Source organism: Phyllosticta citriasiana (assembly GCF_038021145.1).
Source record: "Phyllosticta citriasiana strain CBS 120426 chromosome Unknown IWZ02scaffold_14, whole genome shotgun sequence".
NCBI lineage: Eukaryota > Fungi > Ascomycota > Dothideomycetes > Botryosphaeriales > Phyllostictaceae > Phyllosticta > Phyllosticta citriasiana.
Window position 1 is genome coordinate 381,094 of NW_027117291.1, and position 17,479 is coordinate 398,572.

The following is a 17,479-nucleotide window of genomic DNA, read 5'->3' on the forward strand; positions in this document are numbered from 1 at the left end:
TATAGAGCCTCTACTAAGACTCTAGCCCTCTAGATTAGGAAGGCGTTAACATAGCTTAGATAACTACTCTATAACTATTCTAGCTAAATCCTCCTACTCCTAATAATAATTAGATAACCGTTTAGTAGTAAGGTAAGGGCTTAACGCTATTCGTCTATATAGTATACCTAGGCTAGGGTAGCATATAGAGCTCTATTATTAGTAATAATATTAATGTACGGTTATCTAACGGCAGTAATAGGGCTAGATTAAATTATAAGTAACATTAATATAGATTAAACCTAGGTTCTTTAGTATTATTTATTTTCTATAATAAGTATTAGCTAACTATACTAGTCGGCTAGAAGATATATACTACTAGTTAAAAACCTTACCCGCCTTTTTTACATTTATAGGTGCTAAGAAAGGTGTTATATAACGCTAACTAAAAATAGTACTATTAGGGATAGTACTAGAACGCTATAGTAGAGGATATATATAATCTACCTTACCTACTACCCTATACTATATTTACTTTTCTATGTATGCCTTCTTTCTATCCCCCTTTCTTTCCTTACTCTTACTTTATGCTACCTATCTACTTAGATAATAGTAGGAAGGCTAGTTCTTAGCCCCCCCTTACCTAAAAAGAGCCTAGATAAACTATCTATCTATAATAACTCTATACTAATATTATACTAAGAATTATACTTTATTATATAAGATTCTTTAGCTAGGTATCCCTACTTACCTTATAAATATACGTAGTATCCCCTATAGATAGCTCCGTCTTAGATAGCCTATAGCTCTAGTAAGACGTAAAACAATCAATTAATTAATTAATCAATTAATCAATCAATCAATCAATCAATCAATCAATTAATCAATCAATCAATCAGATCGTTGTTATGGAGAATATAGTCACATCTCTCCACTCATTCCTTTATCGCGGTCCAATGGTCTAGTGGTATGATTCTCGCTTTGGGTTATGCAATCTAGCATGCGAGAGGCCCCGCGTTCGAATCGCGGTTGGACCCCACAAAACTGTCTTTTTGCCCTTCGCCCCTTCTTTTTGGCACACCAATTAAACCTCCACCTTTTGAACTGCCGTGCTGTTGCTCCTCGCTGGTAAATATGGTTGGGAGGGGTAGTTCGTCTATCTGTTGTGGGGCTGTGGTGTGGAAAGGGAAGAGATGGTACCTTTGGTTTGAATGTCGAGTTTACTTTATCTTCTTGTTCTTCTTACTCCCTTTTTTCTGGCATAGAGTCATCCACGACGCGTCCGTCGGGCAAATTGGGAAAACCGGAGTTGAGCACCCGAGCGCCATGGAGCGAAGCGCCAGACCTTGCGCAAGACCCGGCCAGCCATGCGCGACGGCACCGGCACAACGGGTCAACGTGATGGGATGGGAGGGAGGGTGGGTGGAATGCGTTGAGCCCGTAGGCCATCCTCCGTTCATTCTTCCCAGCAAACGCACAAGTAGGGCAGCGTTGCGCTGTGGTTGTCGGATGGGGGGTGGGTTCAATGGGGGAACACGCATAGATGTGGTGGCGTGTGGCACGTCGTGTGCGCCAGCCAGCGCAAGCGACAACGAAGCAAGGCGGGAGGGCGGAAATCGAGATGACGGGGGCGAGATGCGTAGCGACAAAGGAGAAGCATCTGCATAGAACTGTTCTGATAGACGATTTCTTACGGTACGTCTGTTTCTACACATGCACGCAGTGCAGTGAGTGACGGCTGACCCAGGCAGAGTCGCAATGGAGTAGGGAGAAAAGCCCAACGCACAGACCAAACGAAAACACCACCGGGTGCCGTGGACAGGCAGGTGGACAAGTGGACAGGAGGAGGTGAGGTGGACAGCAAGCTAGCGACGTTCAAAGTTGCAGCGACGACCAATCAGGGCGTACCGTTGCATCGACAACGACAGCGACAGGCGAGCGCACAGTGCAGGTAGGAAGGACCTCACGACTTGCCATGCCATGCCATTCATTGGCGGATACAGATGAGGATAGCTTTCTGTCGACGTTCGAAGTTGCGGGTTGACCAATTAGATTCCATGGATGACGGGATGCGTCCGGGTGGTGCGTGGGTACGTGCCCCACTCACGGTATAAATGTGAGTGGCTATGTATGTATTACGTGTAGGTGGTATCTGGATCTGTGTATATTCTGATCTATGCTATAGATAATGTATGCAGTCGCGCCCTCTGGCTTCCTCTTGAGATCAAATGAAGTAGCTTCAATTGGTCGCATGTTCAAACGCTCCACGTCTATGCATCACGCACGCCCGGTTGTTGTGAAACCGCATCGAAGCCTCCATGTCTTTTTCCACCATCTAGCCTAGTTATACACGAACGTAGCGTTCATTCCTTGCATCTCTCTCTTAACCGTGCCTATTCATTTACCACATGCGCGCGTGCGTCCGTCTGTCCAATGTATTGCCTTTGCTCTACTTTCACCTCTCCTCTTTTGCACAATGCCTCTCACGTCCTGTCCTCTTTACCGACACCAATCAATCCCCGCAACTCATCTCATCTTCATTTGATCATTTGGACAATTGGATACGGCACATACCAAGCCACCGCCGCCTTCTTCTCTCCCACCACGCTCTTTTCCTAACAATGTAATCACCATAATACCACCATCACCACCACTACCCCCACGAAACAAAGTTGAATAAAAACTTTTCCTCCGAAACCGCTTCACCACCAATTAGCAAGCGAAGAAGAAGAGACTCGAAAAGCATCAAACGAAAAAAGAGAGGGGAAAAAAAAAAAAAAAGAAAAAGCCCCGTCTACCAAGCGAAACAAAAAAGACAAAACGAGAGCGAGGCTGCGACTAGTAGTGTACTGGTACCCATCATTACAATTCCATTACCGGCGACGCTGCGGCAGCGTCTTCAAACCACTCAAAGCAGAAGACAAAAAGTTTAAAGGGATCAAATCGGAAGAGACGGAGAAGAGGGGGCGGGCCTAGGATAGACACGCCCCTTCTTCGTTCTTTTCTCCTCCTCGCAAAGATCAAGAGCGAGAACCGCTCAAAGCACTCATCTTGGCAGAAAGCAAAAAGCAGAATCCAAGAACCAGACTTGAGGGGAATCTGAAGCGTCGCGTAAGGACAAGAGAAAAACGCGCTTCTTTGAACCGGTTATGCAATGAGTGACAGCCCGGCCGTAATGGGGCGAATGTATGGATAAGTCAAGGTAGGGACGGTGAACGCTAAGATGATCAGAAATGGTAAAATCTGTCGGCCGTGATTATAAACAAGTGAGTTAGGTCGTGGCGTGGTTGAAGGTGGTGGCGTTGAATGAGGCGGGCGGCGGCGTCCTGTCGTAGGTGTGAACATTGAGGGCCGTCGATTCGTTGACGTGCAGCGTTTTGCCAAAAGTCGTCATCATCTCTAGAGAGACAGAATACCGAGGGAGACCACAAAGGGCGCGGGCGCGCGGCTGTGTCCAAGGTAAAGCAGTCGACGTTAGCTCCAGTGGCATCCCGTTGGTCGTGGACCAGTCATAGTCGTGGAAAAAAGAAGCGTCCTCACTCAAAACCGCCGGGCATCGAGGGTGCTGCCGACCGCCTCTTGGCCTTTTTCTCAGGTGTCATCGGTCGGTCGCTATCGGTCGAAACGCGCTCGACATGCTCGACAGTTTCGGGGCCATGCTTTTGAGCGTGGAGGTCCCGGGATCGTCGCAACGTCTCGTTTTCCAACTGCTTAGCGGCTTGCGCTTCGATGCGCCGTTCGTCGTCCGAGTCCAGGGCAATGGCCGAGTCCTGCTTTTGCTCATGGTGGATGAGGGGTGCGGCATGGTCCGTGTTGATGGTCTTGTCAAAAGTCAAACGTTGCTTCTCGTGGGCATCCTGAAAAACGTCGTGTGCTTCGTTGGCTTCGCCTTTATGCATATGACTTCCGTTGGGGCCTTGCTCATGAGAAGTGAACTCACTCTCGAGGCTTCTCCTGGGCAACTGCGAGCTTTCTGCCTTACTCCGCCTCCGCTGGACAAACGGGCTCCTTGGACTGGCGTCCTTGTCACCGCCATTGGCCAACGAGTAGTTGGGAACGACGCCACCGCCAAGTCTGGCCCAAAACATGCGTTCCCTTAGCTTCACCGTCTCCTCCCAGGCACTCTTTTCTTCGTCGCCATTCTCGGCTCGCCAGTGGCCATCTCGGCACATGCGCAAAAATGCAATGTAGTCGCAGCAGCTCCGAACGCGCGTCAGGCAAAAGTCGCACAGTGGATAGCGCTGGGCATCTCTTTCGTCGGATGTCCGGAACCGGTGTTTCCTTGCATATGGATCTTGGCCGGCCTTGTCCTTGGTCCGAGAAACGCGACACTCGCCGCACAGACTGCAGGCAAAAACCGGGCCCCGGTAGAATGCCACGTGCGGTTGTGGTTCAATCGTCAACGACCCGGCCGTCATTGCGCTGAGAACCGAACGGCGCGCCAACCACGAGAGACCTGGCGCATTGTCGAGGCGGAGAGTGGGCTCAATGTCTTCTGTTAAGGCGCGCTTGTAAAACTTGAGCTCCTTGAGCGACGGCAAAGGTGTCGCCTCGGGCTTTGGAGAAGCTGATCCGGGCAGGGACGAATCGGAACTTGTTTGGGGCATGTTCAGGCTGGCCGTAGACAGGTTGGCCAGGGTTCCAAGACCCATGACGTTGAGGCCGCCGTAGTTTCCGGACGCGGCACGGGAGCTCGGGGCTGACGATTGTGTCTTGGCCGTCTTCAACAGCTCTTGAAACTCGTTGTACGCCTGGATGTCCGTGCGCAAGACCGGGCTGATGAGATGCGCAAAGGCCAGAGGGTGAAGCGGTTCCATATCTCCGTTGGACATGTCCGGCGAGCTTCGGATGCTGGCTTGCTCAAAGTTGCGGCTTGCCCGTTCCGATAAGGCGATGGCAGGTGTCGAAATGTCGGTAATTGACGAGGTCGTGTCCTTTTCTTCCTGTTCGGCGGTCATTTGAGCCATGACCCGCTTAAGGTCCTGCAGTTGTTCTTGCTGAGAGGCCAAGAGTTGATTCGTATCCTGGACTTGAGTTTTGTAGTGCTCAACCCGCTTTTCGGATGCTTCGGTCTCTTTGCGAGCTGCTGCGACCATCTACGACAGTCAGACATGCTGGACGAGGCGGAAAAAGAGACTCACCGTGTTGGCTTCTTCAAAGAGAGCAGTTGTCAGAGTTTCGAGCTCATTTTCCATCCGCTTGCGCTCCCTGTCGGCGGCCAGTCTCGAATTCCTCTCGGCTTCAATCTCTTTGCGCAACTGCTTTTCCATGCGATCATATTCTTCCTTTTTGACCATGGCGCGCATCTGGCGCTGGCGATCCTTGGCCTCAACCTCGAGCTGAGCGATGCGCGTGTATGCCTCTTGCAGTTCATGGCGGGCAGCCTGGAGGTTGTCGTCGAGATTCGTTTGGTGGTTGATGGCGTTGATAAGTTTGGTGCTGAGAGCAGCTACCTCGTTGCTCAAGTCGGGGTGCTGGTTCGGCGTAAATGGACGCTCCGAGGCCGTGGCCGGGCGCCTGCTTGGCGAGGGCGTGCGCGGGTCCGGAATGGTGTTGAGGACGCCTGATTCGGGACGCGAGAGATGAGTCGAAGCGCCGGGCGAAGGGGCGCTGCGAGGCAGTTGGGGAGTGCTCGTGGATTTTGTGAGGGCCTTCATGGCGCCGTTGTTGGACGTCGGAGGTTTGGTGGATGAAGGGGTAACGGGACGTCGCTGGGCGGAAAGGCGAGAGGAAAGGCCTCCTCCATGGCCCCAGCCGCCGACGGTGAAGAAGTAGCTAGGGGAAGTTAGTGCAAGCCATGACATGGGCTGAGGTGAGAGGGCATACTCAGCCAGGTTGGCGGATGGTGGAGAGAGCGGAGGAGCGGAGCGACGGGAGGAGGAAACGGGGAAAGGAGACAGCGGGCGGGGAGTGGATCACTTGTGCATCGCGCAGGCGAGGGCGGGAGTCGGGTTGGTTTTGAGTGGGGGGAGAGGCGGAGTTGGGGGAGGGGGGGTTTGGGGATCGGGTAGGGTAGGTATGTGTCGAGAATGAAGGGAGGTGACCTGAGAGCAGCGGGACTGGAGGCAGTGAGGCAGGCAGGCAGGCGATGATGTATGGACGGTGGATTGTCGCAAGCGGCGGCATGGCTTGGTTGCGCAGCGTCAAAGCCTCCAATCACGGCCGGCTCAACTACCGCCTGCGGGGGTGGGGGGGGGACCACAAGGATGCTTCAACAAATTGATTTTTGCTTTCAATATTTCCCCCAACTCTTCAATCCATTCCCGGCGCCACATAGCTAAGTAGATGCGTTGGTTGGGTCGGATCCGTTGCCACCGGACGACGGCGGCGTTTCCCAGCGAGCGAGCGACGGGAGAAACAGAAACGAAACTCCCGTCGGCGCGAACATCGGCCAGGTTCTCACTCGTACGAATGATGATCCGCTCGCTATCTGCAACTTTTATGGGGCCCGCTCCGTCGTGTCGCTGGCCTGATGTGGCCTCGTGCAAGCGCTGTCGTGTCTGCAGGCGGCGCGTTTCTATTTCTTGACGCGCGTAGGCACGGCTACATGTACCGTACCGTAGGCGGCACGGCACGTCGACCGCACCCACATCAGTTCCGTCAGTTGGCGACCTAGGTACAGGAACCAAGCAAGCCCCTGCGTCACTGCAGCCAACCCTTGAACTGACTGACCCCACCGCAACCTACCGCCCTCATCTCCTCCGCTCCCGACCTCTGCCTCCAGTCTTCGCACTCCCAAATGTCTGACGCCGACCTCGACGAAGTACGAATTCTTGAAACGCATTCCCCAAGCCCACCATCTCCCTGTCGCCCCCCCGCGCCATGACTCTGCTCCGCTGACACGCCCGACTCGCCGACTTAGATCCGCAAGGCCCGCCTGGCTCAGCTGCGCCAACAGAGCGCCGCCTCTGGCCCTGCTTCCTCTAGTCCTGCCGGCGCAGGCGGCGAAGGCCAGGACGACGCGCGGTATGTCATCACCACCGTCGTCGTCTTGCACGCGTCATACTGAATAGCACTACAGCGCCCGCGAGGCCGAAGCCCGCCAGGCTATTCTGTCGCAAATTCTACTTCCCGAGGCTGCCGACCGCCTGGGCCGTATCCGTTTGGTCAAGGAGTCGCGTGCCACCGACATGGAAAATAGACTAATCATGCTGGCGCGCTCCGGCCAGCTGCGCTCCAAGGTCACCGAGGACCAGCTCAAGGACTTGCTGGGCGCCGTGTCGGAGCAGGAGGAAAAGACGCAGGATCGCATCGTCGTCCAGAGACGCGGCGGCTGGGACGACGACGACGACGATCTGCTCGACTTGTAGAGCGAAACAAAACACACGGCTGGGCGTTGGGGTTCAGGGAGGCTCATGGTTTTTTGACAGGCACACTTGACGTGCCCAAGCAACCCAGAGTGGAAACTTCGAATTAAACTTGCCGTCTGCAGGGTTCAAGGAGAATTTGTTCCGCCCGCGCCGGCTGGAGCATGTCGGCTGCACATCACGTTTCATGGTGTGTTTGGTTATCAACACAATTCCGAGACTTGCCTTGATTCCTAGCGGCTGATCAACGCCTGCCGTCCATTTCCCTGGAAACATTGGACCCTGACTGAGCTCCACCTGCATAACAGTCGGCCTTGTGGAATACACCTCAGTTGTACCTGACACGCGTTGATTTCGCAAGACCCCCTGACCCCTATCCTCAAACCCCCTTGGCTTCCTTTTCCGCCCTTCTCCTTTCCCTCTCCTTTCTTCTCGCATCCCTCAGATCCGGCGGCTTCTCGATGCCGAGCTCTGCCCTCAATTCATCGACATCCCTCTCCAACCACTCCTCCCAATATACATTGATGACCTCCTTGGACTTGAGACCATTCTCTACAGCCCAGGGCCCGTAGACCTTCCAGAACCTCTCCCGCTCCTTCTTCTTCAACGTCACAGCAGCCCCAACGCTCAATCCCGTCATGGGCAGCAGAGTATTGGCAAACTCAAACGCCTTGAGCGCAACCTCGCCCTCGCGGTAAACGGGCAAGCCGCAGACAGCGTGGTAAAAGTCGTGGCACTCGCGATAGCGCTGCATGACATAGGCGCACTCCTCGTCGTCAATGTAGCGCACGCCGGCGCGCGTATCGGGGCTCACGCCCTCGCGGTCCAGCCAGCCGACGTACGTGCGGCCCACCGTGTTGGGCGGCAGCGTGCGGAGATACTCGACGTCCAGCGACTTGGACGTGATGCGCGGACGGTCCCGTAGGATGCGCCGCCCCGTTTCGTCGCGCAGCATGGCGTCGCGCAGCCGGTAGATGAAGTACGGTTGGGCCGTGGCTTCGCCGCAGGCTGCGATGAGGTCGGCACGCCGTGGATTGATGAAGGAGCCGAGCGCGGAGCCGATTGCTAGGGCGGTGCGCTCAATGGGGTGTAGAGGTACATGGCCGGGGTAATTGGGCGGAGGCCGGTTGAGAGAAAAGGCTCGGTGGTGCGAAGTGTTTGTGGTGGTGAGAGGGAGCAGCGCCTTGGGCGTGACGCCACCGAGGCCGCGCTGGGTGCCGCGAATGAGTGTGGTCTTCATATTGGACATTGTCCAGCCCGCGCGCTGAAGTGAGGACGACTGATGTCTTGCGGTTGAGACTTTAGAGCTTCTCTTGTACGACGATGTCGAGAGCGCCGTTGGCCTTGATTTCTCGCCGGCCAGCTATCGATAGCGCAGCTTGACCCCTGCCTGCATGGTGGACGCTTCGACCAGTTTGCGCGCGTTCCTGACCTCCGCCACGACTCCACCACCCCGAGTCCCACCGAGCTTTGCTTGCTCTGCGCCTTCGCTTGCCATGATGGCGCATCAAGCTCCCAGCGCACCCTCTTCTCGCCGGTGACTCTAAAAATCAGGAATCCGCTTCTCCACCGCCCACCATGACCCTACCTGCGTCGCCCGGCCCTGAGCACGACGCCTTCATCGCCTGGGCCGAAGCCCGCGGCGTCACCATCAACGGCGTCGCGCCCGCGCGGCTGCCCGGCCGCGGCCTCGGCGTCGTCGCAACGCGCGAGGTGAAGGAGGGGGACGTGCTCGTTTCGGTTCCAGCAAAGGCGCTCTTGACGGTTGAGACCAAGCACGTCAAGGACGCTGCGCTGCCCTCTGGCGAGGATTCCACGGTGCATGGGCGCTTGGCGGCCTACCTGACCATGATGCACGCCGATGACGCGGTCGAGTGGGACGTGTGGAGGCGGGTGTGGCCAACGCGCGAGAGCTTCGAGGAGAGCATGCCGCTGTGCTGGGACGAGGTGGAGAAGGACTGCTTGTCGGCGCCTACGAGAGGTGTGTGATGCTTCCTGAATTCGACGTCTAAACTACCAGTCTGATGTCATGGTCTATATTTTCAAAGTTCTGAACATCAGATCTTGATGACCCTTGTTTGCTGAATCCTGGTCTATGGAAAAGAGCTTGCGAGTAATGCTCCGGAAAATGCAGATACTGACACCAAACAGACCATCTGAATAGACAAGAAGCCAAGCTCGATGCGGACTGGGAGCTCTTTCGCAACCACCTCCCAGACCCCTCGGACCGCGGTCTCTACACGTATTACTGGATGACAGTCAACACGCGCACATTCTTCTGGGACTATCCAACCAGCAACTCGAACAAGCCGCGGGCCAAAAAGCGCAAGCTCGCGCCCGACGACTGCATGGCGCTATGTCCGTTCATGGAGTACTTCAACCACGCCGACGAAGGGGTGAGTTGATCCGTCTCAACACCAACGAGCGGCGCCCCGCTAAGCCGCTGCAGTGTACCGTTGGACACACTAAAGCCGGCTTCACCATCACCAGCCACCGGACTTATAGGCCCGGCGAGGAAATCCACGTCAGCTACGGCGCGCACACCAACGACTTTTTGCTCGTCGAGTATGGTTTTGTCCTCGCCGCCAACAAGTGGGACGACGTCCGTCTCGACCCGATCATCCTGCCTCGTCTCGATGCCGCACAGAAAGCCCTTCTGAGCGCCAATGGCTTTCTCGGCGAATATGCCGTCACGCCTGAAGAGTGCTGCCATCGTACGCAGGTGGCCCTGCGGGCGCTTTTGCTTCCAAAGGGGAGGGTCGAGGGGTTTTTGAGGGGGTTAGAGAGCGGAGAGAAAGAGCAAGGACAGGTGGACGAGTTGTTGGTGGAGTGTGTGGAAGAGCACTTGAAAGCCGTGGGGGAAATGGAGCAAAAGGTGGGGCTTTTGGACGAGGGCGAACGGAAGAGCGTGCTGCAAAAGAGATGGGCACAAGTGAGAGAGGTGTTAGAGGCGTTGGTGGGAGCGTCGTCCAAGTAGTAGATGGTATGTATCTACACCAGACCGCGGCACTGACTAGAAAAGCGTGAGAGATGAGGCGTATGGACGGTTCATGGACCCTCTCAAAGCCACCAATTCATCTCGCTAAGAGCAAATTATCTCTCAGTATCCTCCATTCGCACAACTGCAGCATGAGTGCTGCTTGTCTATTCACGTCTCCTTGAACAAGTCGTTTCTTTGAGACGCAGGAATACGCCGTTGTAACTGAAGGGAACCGATGAACAAGCCAAGATTCCGACGATGAAAGTTGACTGCAAGGCCTGCTCAATACGAACCACCGATAGGACCACAGAGATTGACCTTCGAGCATCAATGACCGTCTTGAAGATGGCAAGTACAGGGGATCGGCGCACGCTCTCATCGCCACCATCCACCGACGGGCCATACAAGCGGGGCGATTTGCGAGTCAGATGTACCCGACGGCGAGATGCACTCGACCACGAACACATGGGGAAGGACCATTGTCGGAGTTCAATATGTTGGAGGAACAATATAAGAATGCGGCAGACCAAAAGTAGGGTTGTCGAATGTGAGAAAGGGTCTACTAATCTTCTTTTTGGTATCTTCAACCTACCATGTCCATCCTTGGTGAGAAAATGATTTCAACCACGACCATCGAGCTGGTTGCTCCGCCGAGCCCCCCAAGCACGACGAGTGAGAGCGTAGAGCCCGTCGACGTCCTGCTCAACGCTCTTGAGAAGCTCGCCGCCGGCGACATTCCCCAGAGCTTGCGCGATGACGAGGACAAGCGCACGCGGCTGATGGAGGCGGCGCGCAAGGCATCGCTCCGTCTCGAGCAGCCGTGGGATACGATGCAGCGCATGATCTTCTGCGCCGTGCCGCCCAACATGGCGCAAGCGGGCGTGGAGCTGGGGCTTTGGGACCGGCTGGCGGCGCGGGGGACGAGTGCGGCGTCCGTGAGCGAGCTGGCGCGCGAGGTGGGCGCCGAGGAGGCGCTGCTGTCGCGCATACTGCGGTACGCGGCGACGCAGTGGATGGTGGAGCAGGTCGGGCCCAGCGAGTACCGCGCGACCAACATTACGCACCACCTGGCGCTGTCGGGAATGAAGTCTGTCCTGTTCCACGTGTGAGTCTGACCCGTCTCCTCTGGGTGAAAGCAACAATGCTGACGCGTGTGACAGAACGGAGAGGAATATCGGCCTTTACAACGTGCTCCCGCAGTGGATGGCACAAAACGCGTACAAGGAGCCGCAAAACAACGTCAACCTGCCCTTCCACCTGGCCAAAAATACGGACCTGCACTTCTTCGACTGGCTCAAGCTGCGCCCGCGTCACCAAAAGGCCTTCAATGAATACATGACGTTCCAGCGCATCGGGCAAGCCAGCTGGCTCGACGTGTTCCCGCTGGAAGAATACATCGGCCCTCTGCCCCTTTCCCCCTCCCCCTTAGACCGCATCCCGTTCGTCGACGTCGGCGGCGGCCACGGCCACCAATGCCGCGGCGTGCTCTCCAAGTTCCCGCAGCTCGCCGGCGGCCGCATAGTGCTCGAAGACGACGACGCCGACGCGCTGAAAAGCGGCGCCGCCATCGCGGGAAGCGTGACAACCATCCGGCACGACTTCGTCGCGCAGCCGCAGCCCGTCCGCGACGCGCGCGTCTACTACCTGCGCAACGTGCTGCACGACTGGCCGGCCGACGTGTGCGAGCGCATCCTGTCGCACATCAAGGACGTGCTGGCGCCGGACTCGGTTATCTTGATTGATGACCTCGTGCTGCCGGATGTCGGGGCGCATTGGTATGCGGCGAGCTTTGATTTGCTCATGATGGCGAATTATGGCGCGCGCGAGCGCAGTGTTGCCGAGTGGGATAGGATCTTGGAGGTCGTGGGGTTGGAGAGGAAGAGGTTGGTGCGGTATACAAGGTATGGGGATGCGGTGCAGGTTGTTGGGCTCAAGGCGTGAGGGAGGCGGTGGTCATTGCTGGCTGGCGACTGTTTTTGTTCTCGCATTTGGAGGATGGATATCGTGCCAGCATTTTTCTTCCCCTTTCTTCCCTTCTCTTTGCATTAATTCACGGGATACAAGGCGCCGGCGGCTTTTTTTTTTTTTTTTTTTTTTGGCAGGAGTTCTGTACCCACATAGACAACCATCCATCCAATTTCCTCTACAATCTCTTCATCATCGTCCAATCAACAACAGCAACAGCAACATCGACACTACCAACGACAGCCGGCTGGCCAAACACACACACTCCCCCAAGTCCCACACATCACGACTACCGCAAACAAACACACAGACAGCATTCGTCATTAACTCATTGCCTCCGTCCTCGTCGGCGAACCACACAGTGTCTGTCATCAGCGGGGGAAAGCATCCATCAGCATCGGCGCTGGATCGGGCATCGAATGCGCCGCCGCCGTGAAGTCTTCTGCCCCGGCGGCAGCCTGACGGCGTGTCGGAGATCGGCGTTTGTTTGTTTGTTCGTTCGTTCGTTCGTTCGTCGGCCAAGAACGAAAAATTAAGGACCAAGGACCAAGGACCAAGAACCAAGGACCAATAGGAACCTATAAAATACATACATCATTGGTTGGACAATGTGGACGTGCCGAGGGAATTGTATGTGCATTGGAGCAGATAGGTACAGGGCGAACAGAAAGATACTCTTATACTCCTGCATACATAGACGGGATACTAGTAGGTGCTTGCTTTGCCAGGCATATTACTATGTTCTTTGCTTTGCTTTAGTTTCCGTCATCATCATCATTGCATTCATTTTGACATACATCATCATCATCATCTCACAACGCCGCCATTCTAATATCCATCACACTACATGTTATTTACCTATGAATCTACAAGATAGTCCGACGAAAGAAATAAACGGTAGACCCATTAGTTCCTCCAGGCATAACACCGCACCACACCATACCACACACGGATAGTCGGCAAGATCTTAGCAATCTACGTAACCAGCATGAAGAAGGCGTCAGCTAGTAGCTAAGGTTAGATGGAGTCATCTACATATTAAAGGGAGGTGCATTTAAACTTACCTAGACCCTATCATAGGCATACTCACATGTAATAAATCCACTACGCACACATGTAATGCCACGCTATAGGCAAAGGTGAGATCATAAGCTCGTTTACTAAGGAACATGACTTCCCCATGCTCCCCTAATACTACCTCACTTACCTCCACCATTATCTACATAAGTGATAGCAGCAGTGTGTAGTATAAAACCCTCTCCTTCTTCTCCCCTCCTCTTTACACTCTTAACTGCCAGCGTGGTAATAGCTTAGAACCTTCCCTCACTAACCCCTTCTTTATCTCCCTTCATAACTGCAATTAGAAACCTAGAATCCATAGCCTTTATAGCATTAAGCACCTCTACCCTTTCACTAGTAAGTAAGCGAACAAGTCTTTCTTTCCTACAGTCTAGTAGTAAATTTATCTATGACCTAGAGCACTCTAGTCATCAGCGTTAGTAGCGGAGAGCAGTGCATTAACATTAGTAGCGGAGCATAGTGCGACATGATGATAATAGCGCAAGAGTAGAGCGCCGCGCCATTAAAAGGAAGGCAGGACTAAGTGATAAGGAATCTTAGCATCTAGCTACGGCGCTATAGGATGGGTGTGATAAGGAAGGATATACAGGTAAAAGAGGTAGAGGCATTATTAGGCATCATGGCTCAACTTGTTGTGAGAGAGAGGGTAGCCGACGAGGGGGCAGGCGGAGAAGAGGGAGGAGGACTATGGGGCTTTATACTGCGAGCTAAATTATCTAATACACAGCTAGGCTGCAACATGAAGGACATGAGAGAAACGCAACAACAACAATAATAACAACAACAACAACAGCCTAACATGAGATGAGAGAGAGAGAAAGAAGTCTTTCACCTCCGGTCCCGTTTCTCTCCGTCTCTCCGTCTGTAAAGCGTGTGTAGCGTGCGTGTCCTTCTTATCACTATTTTCATTCCTTCTTTCTACTTTTTCAATTTCTCTTTCTCTTTCGCTTGTTTGATGTCTGTAGCTGATTCATTAAACTCTACCCCTCACTCACTCATCTTATTTTCTCTTTTCTCTTTTCCATTCTTCCTCTTCATCATCATCTCATTCGGCTTCGCTTTCGCGTGCGCCAATTTTGTTTTGCTCCCTCCTTGCTCAACGCCCCGCGTCAACTGCTATTCCTCAGACACAAAAACGGTAACAAAAACGGCGACTCAGAGATCAAGGAAGAGGAAAGAGGGAAGGAAGAATGCAAGCTTGTATAATACCGCCGCCGCCGCCGCTTGTAACGCCTTGACCAAACCAGCCATACAACCAAACCAACCAACGCGAGCAAAAAACAAAAAAGCTACTCCAAAAGAAAGAAAAGAAAAAAAGAAAAAGGAAAAGTCAATGTTCCCCATCATGTCGTATCGACCTCCTGCCCTGTCTCTACTTTCCTCTCCTCTCCTCTCCTCTCCTTAATTCTAGTTGCAGTTCCAATCCCCTCTCTTCCGCATTACCTAATAACAAAGTCGACCAAACCAGCCATACAACCAAACCAACCAACGCGAGCAAAAAACAAAAAAGCTACTCCAAAAGAAAGAAAAGAAAAAAAAAAAAGGAAAAGTCAATGTTCCCCATCATGTCGTATCGACCTCCTGCCCTGTCTCCACTTTCCTCTCCTCTCCTCTCCTCTCCTCAATTCCAGTTGCAGTTCCAATCCCCTCTCTTCCGCATTACCCAACAACAAAGTCGACAATGGGCGTGGTGATCCGACCGCTGCGATGACTCGCGCGCAGCGCCAGGTATCGAACCAACGGAAAGAATCCAAGGCGCGTCTACCGTACACGCAATGTCCAGCCCTGCACTCCCAACTTTTTTTTTTTTTTTTTTTCCCCCTTTCTCTCTTCTCTTCTCTCCTAGGCTGTTTCTCCAGCAGAAATGCGGCGACCTAGGTTCGACACTCGCCGCCGAAAACCCACTCGACACTCTCGCCCTCGCCCTCGCCCAAACTCTGCGCGTCGCCGCTGCTGCCGCCTTGCACAGGCACACGCCCACCACCACCATTTCCGTCCACATGCTGCTCCCTCTCAACATCACCCTCACCCTCATCCTCCTCATCCGCCTCCTCACCACTATCCATACCCGCCAAACCCCCGACACCACCGCCTCCTCCTCCTCCTCCTCCCCTTACCCCACGAGCAAGAAGCAAACTCTCATCGCCCCAACTACCCTCCCTCTTCCTGCCCAACCGTCTTTCCCTCAACTTCGCCCTCGCCGCACCATCGCCGCGAAAAAGGACAACGTCCGGACTGAGCCCGTGGCGCGTGGGCGAGAAGCGCGTGTTCGTGCTAGCGGCCATGGTATCCACGTGGCCGTGGCCATGGCCAAAGCCGCCACGCCTCCGCGGTGCCAGCGGCGACGGCGACGAGAAGCGGGGCGACGAAGCCGCTGAGACGGAGCCGGGACCAGTTGCCACGTGGTGGTGGGGGTGGTGGGCGGCGCCGGCGCCGCGCAGGGCTGAGCGAAGGGCGGGCGGGCTGGAAGGGAGGGGCAGCGGCGACGACGAGACGGGGAGCAGATGCGGCGTCGCGGGCGGCAGGAGCGGCGAGGCGGGCGAATCGGCGCGCCAGAGGGCTGAAGAGTGCAGACGGGGTGGACTGGGGAGCGAGGACGAGTCGCTGGCGGTGGACAGGACGGCGCGGGAGCATTTGAGGTCGTGAGGGAAGGCAGCGGCGGCGTCATCGACGTCGTCATTGTCCGCACGTGGCGTGACTGGTTTCTTGGACGGGGAGCCGTGGCCGTGGATTGCGGCGATGGCGGAGAGGGCGGCGGCGGTCAGTTTGGGGTTTGAGCTAAGGTGACGAGGTCGTTTGGGTCTGCGTTTGGAAGGGGACGTCGAGGTCTCGACGAAGGGCGGTGTTTGCTCTGGCTTGTGGCGGTTGTCGAGGGCCATGGCCGCAGGGAGAGTGGCCCGTTTGAAGCGGTGAGGTAGAGAGGTAGCTGGCGCGCTGACATGGTCTCCAGCAGGCGTCTGCAAGGCAGACATGGGAAACAGTCCGCCAGACACGTACGTGTCGCGAGGAGGCAACGAAGGACGACTGGGCAACTGGTGCGAGAGCTGCGCGTCCATTTCGGCAGGCAGCGCTGCAACGTGCTCCGGGTGGGCTTGGAGAGCCGTTTTAATCTTGCTCAGGGTGAAATTGGCCACGGCGCCATCATACTCGCCAACGTTCCTATTTACGGGAAGAGCATCAAGGTTATGGCGATCCCCCAGAAAAGAGTTTGGCAGGCGGCGGGACCCTGCGGGCGACAGACACAGCTCGGTCATCAAGTTTGTCTCCAGCTCCTTTTGCGGAGGACACTGGGTCTGGAGCCATTTATTCAGGTAGGTTGGGTCTGATTTGGCCGAGCGCGGCGCGTCCTTGTACAGCCTGTCATCGGACCAAGAGTCGTCGTCGTCGTCGTCGTCGTCGTCGTCGTCGTCGTCGTCGTCGTCGTCGTCGTCGGACGGGAACCTGGGTGAGTCATCCGGCAGTCGAGGCAGTCCCGGTCGGCAGGTCAAGTCTATGGGCACGCCTCCGGGCCGACCAAGGATCTCGTCCTGGACGGGAGACGAGGGGCGGTGGAACAGTTGGGCCTGTCGGACGGCGTGGCTTGGGCGAGCAGGAGAGGCGCAGAGGGTGCCAATCAGAGAGGCACGGGAGCGTGCCGTAGCAACAGAGGGGGGGTTCTTGTTGGGGGAACCGAGATGAATTGCTGTCACGTCTAGTCAACTGTCAGCCGCGGCCAAGACGATGTGCTCAGCATCTGACGGTTTGGCATCCTGCAAGCGTTAGTTGGTGAAATTTTTTTTTTTTTAAAAAAAAAAGGAAAAGTAGTAGGACTGCGACGACGGCGACGACCAACTCACGTGTCATATGCAATGGCACGGCAGCGGACAACGTGGATGGGATGGAATGGGCTGGGCTGGAATGGAATGGAATGGTGAGGTGGTGATTGGGCTGATGATGGTTGATTGCAAAAAGGCTCTTGGCTGAAGCAGTGCGTGGTCACCTGGCAGAGAGGAGGAGCGAGGGGAGCCCTGCCATGCAGTAGGCAAAGGACCAGGCTCGGGGATGCGGCTCTACGGGAGTGCCATGGCAATGACGACGGGCGAGTAGCCAGGGCTGTGCAGAGGGAGAGAGGGGGAGAGGGAGAGAGAGAAAGCAGACGAGTTGTCCTGAAATAAGGTGAGCTGGCCGG

The 17,479-nt window shown here is 55.0% G+C and overlaps 7 protein-coding genes and 1 non-coding gene across 8 annotated transcripts; 5 read left to right on the forward strand and 3 right to left on the reverse strand.

Moving 5' to 3' along the window:
• Window positions 1–929: 929 nt before the first annotated feature.
• On the forward strand, window positions 930–1,016 carry IWZ02DRAFT_t104. The gene has a single exon. It is a non-coding gene; the product is annotated as a tRNA-Pro (tRNA).
• A 2,403-nt stretch (window positions 1,017–3,419) lies between these two features.
• On the reverse strand, window positions 3,420–6,019 carry IWZ02DRAFT_78680 (uncharacterized protein). The gene is made up of 4 exons (XM_066771212.1): window positions 5,806–6,019; window positions 5,121–5,754; window positions 3,920–5,075; window positions 3,420–3,868 (listed from the first exon to the last, which is right to left on the reverse strand). Exons 2-4 carry the CDS (start codon window positions 5,634–5,636, stop codon window positions 3,516–3,518), a joined length of 2,025 nt encoding a protein of 674 aa, XP_066619284.1. The 5' UTR covers window positions 5,637–5,754; window positions 5,806–6,019; the 3' UTR covers window positions 3,420–3,515.
• A 616-nt stretch (window positions 6,020–6,635) lies between these two features.
• Window positions 6,636–7,501, forward strand: IWZ02DRAFT_78703 (PDCD5-related protein). The gene is made up of 3 exons (XM_066771214.1): window positions 6,636–6,742; window positions 6,842–6,945; window positions 7,001–7,501. The coding sequence occupies exons 1-3, from the start codon at window positions 6,719–6,721 to the stop codon at window positions 7,287–7,289; spliced, it is 417 nt and encodes a 138-aa protein (XP_066619285.1). The 5' UTR covers window positions 6,636–6,718; the 3' UTR covers window positions 7,290–7,501.
• Window positions 7,419–8,677, reverse strand: IWZ02DRAFT_78712 (coenzyme Q biosynthesis protein Coq4-domain-containing protein). The gene has a single exon (XM_066771215.1). The coding sequence runs from the start codon at window positions 8,533–8,535 to the stop codon at window positions 7,666–7,668; it is 870 nt and encodes a 289-aa protein (XP_066619286.1). The 5' UTR covers window positions 8,536–8,677; the 3' UTR covers window positions 7,419–7,665.
• IWZ02DRAFT_78687 (uncharacterized protein) lies at window positions 8,668–10,312 on the forward strand. Its single transcript, XM_066771213.1, has 3 exons — window positions 8,668–9,267; window positions 9,438–9,682; window positions 9,736–10,312. Exons 1-3 carry the CDS (start codon window positions 8,865–8,867, stop codon window positions 10,261–10,263), a joined length of 1,176 nt encoding a protein of 391 aa, XP_066619287.1. The 5' UTR covers window positions 8,668–8,864; the 3' UTR covers window positions 10,264–10,312.
• A 568-nt stretch (window positions 10,313–10,880) lies between these two features.
• IWZ02DRAFT_384418 (o-methyltransferase-like protein) lies at window positions 10,881–12,207 on the forward strand (the record flags this gene model as incomplete). Its single annotated transcript, XM_066765336.1, has 2 exons — window positions 10,881–11,371; window positions 11,427–12,207. 2 exons carry the CDS (start codon window positions 10,881–10,883, stop codon window positions 12,205–12,207), a joined length of 1,272 nt encoding a protein of 423 aa, XP_066619288.1.
• A 1,969-nt stretch (window positions 12,208–14,176) lies between these two features.
• Window positions 14,177–14,951, forward strand: IWZ02DRAFT_78804 (uncharacterized protein). The gene has a single exon (XM_066771217.1). It carries the CDS (start codon window positions 14,267–14,269, stop codon window positions 14,714–14,716), a length of 450 nt encoding a protein of 149 aa, XP_066619289.1. The 5' UTR covers window positions 14,177–14,266; the 3' UTR covers window positions 14,717–14,951.
• Window positions 14,890–16,788, reverse strand: IWZ02DRAFT_460972 (uncharacterized protein). Its single transcript, XM_066768188.1, has one exon. The coding sequence runs from the start codon at window positions 16,563–16,565 to the stop codon at window positions 15,186–15,188; it is 1,380 nt and encodes a 459-aa protein (XP_066619290.1). The 5' UTR covers window positions 16,566–16,788; the 3' UTR covers window positions 14,890–15,185.
• Between the last annotated feature and the right edge of the window lie 691 nt (window positions 16,789–17,479).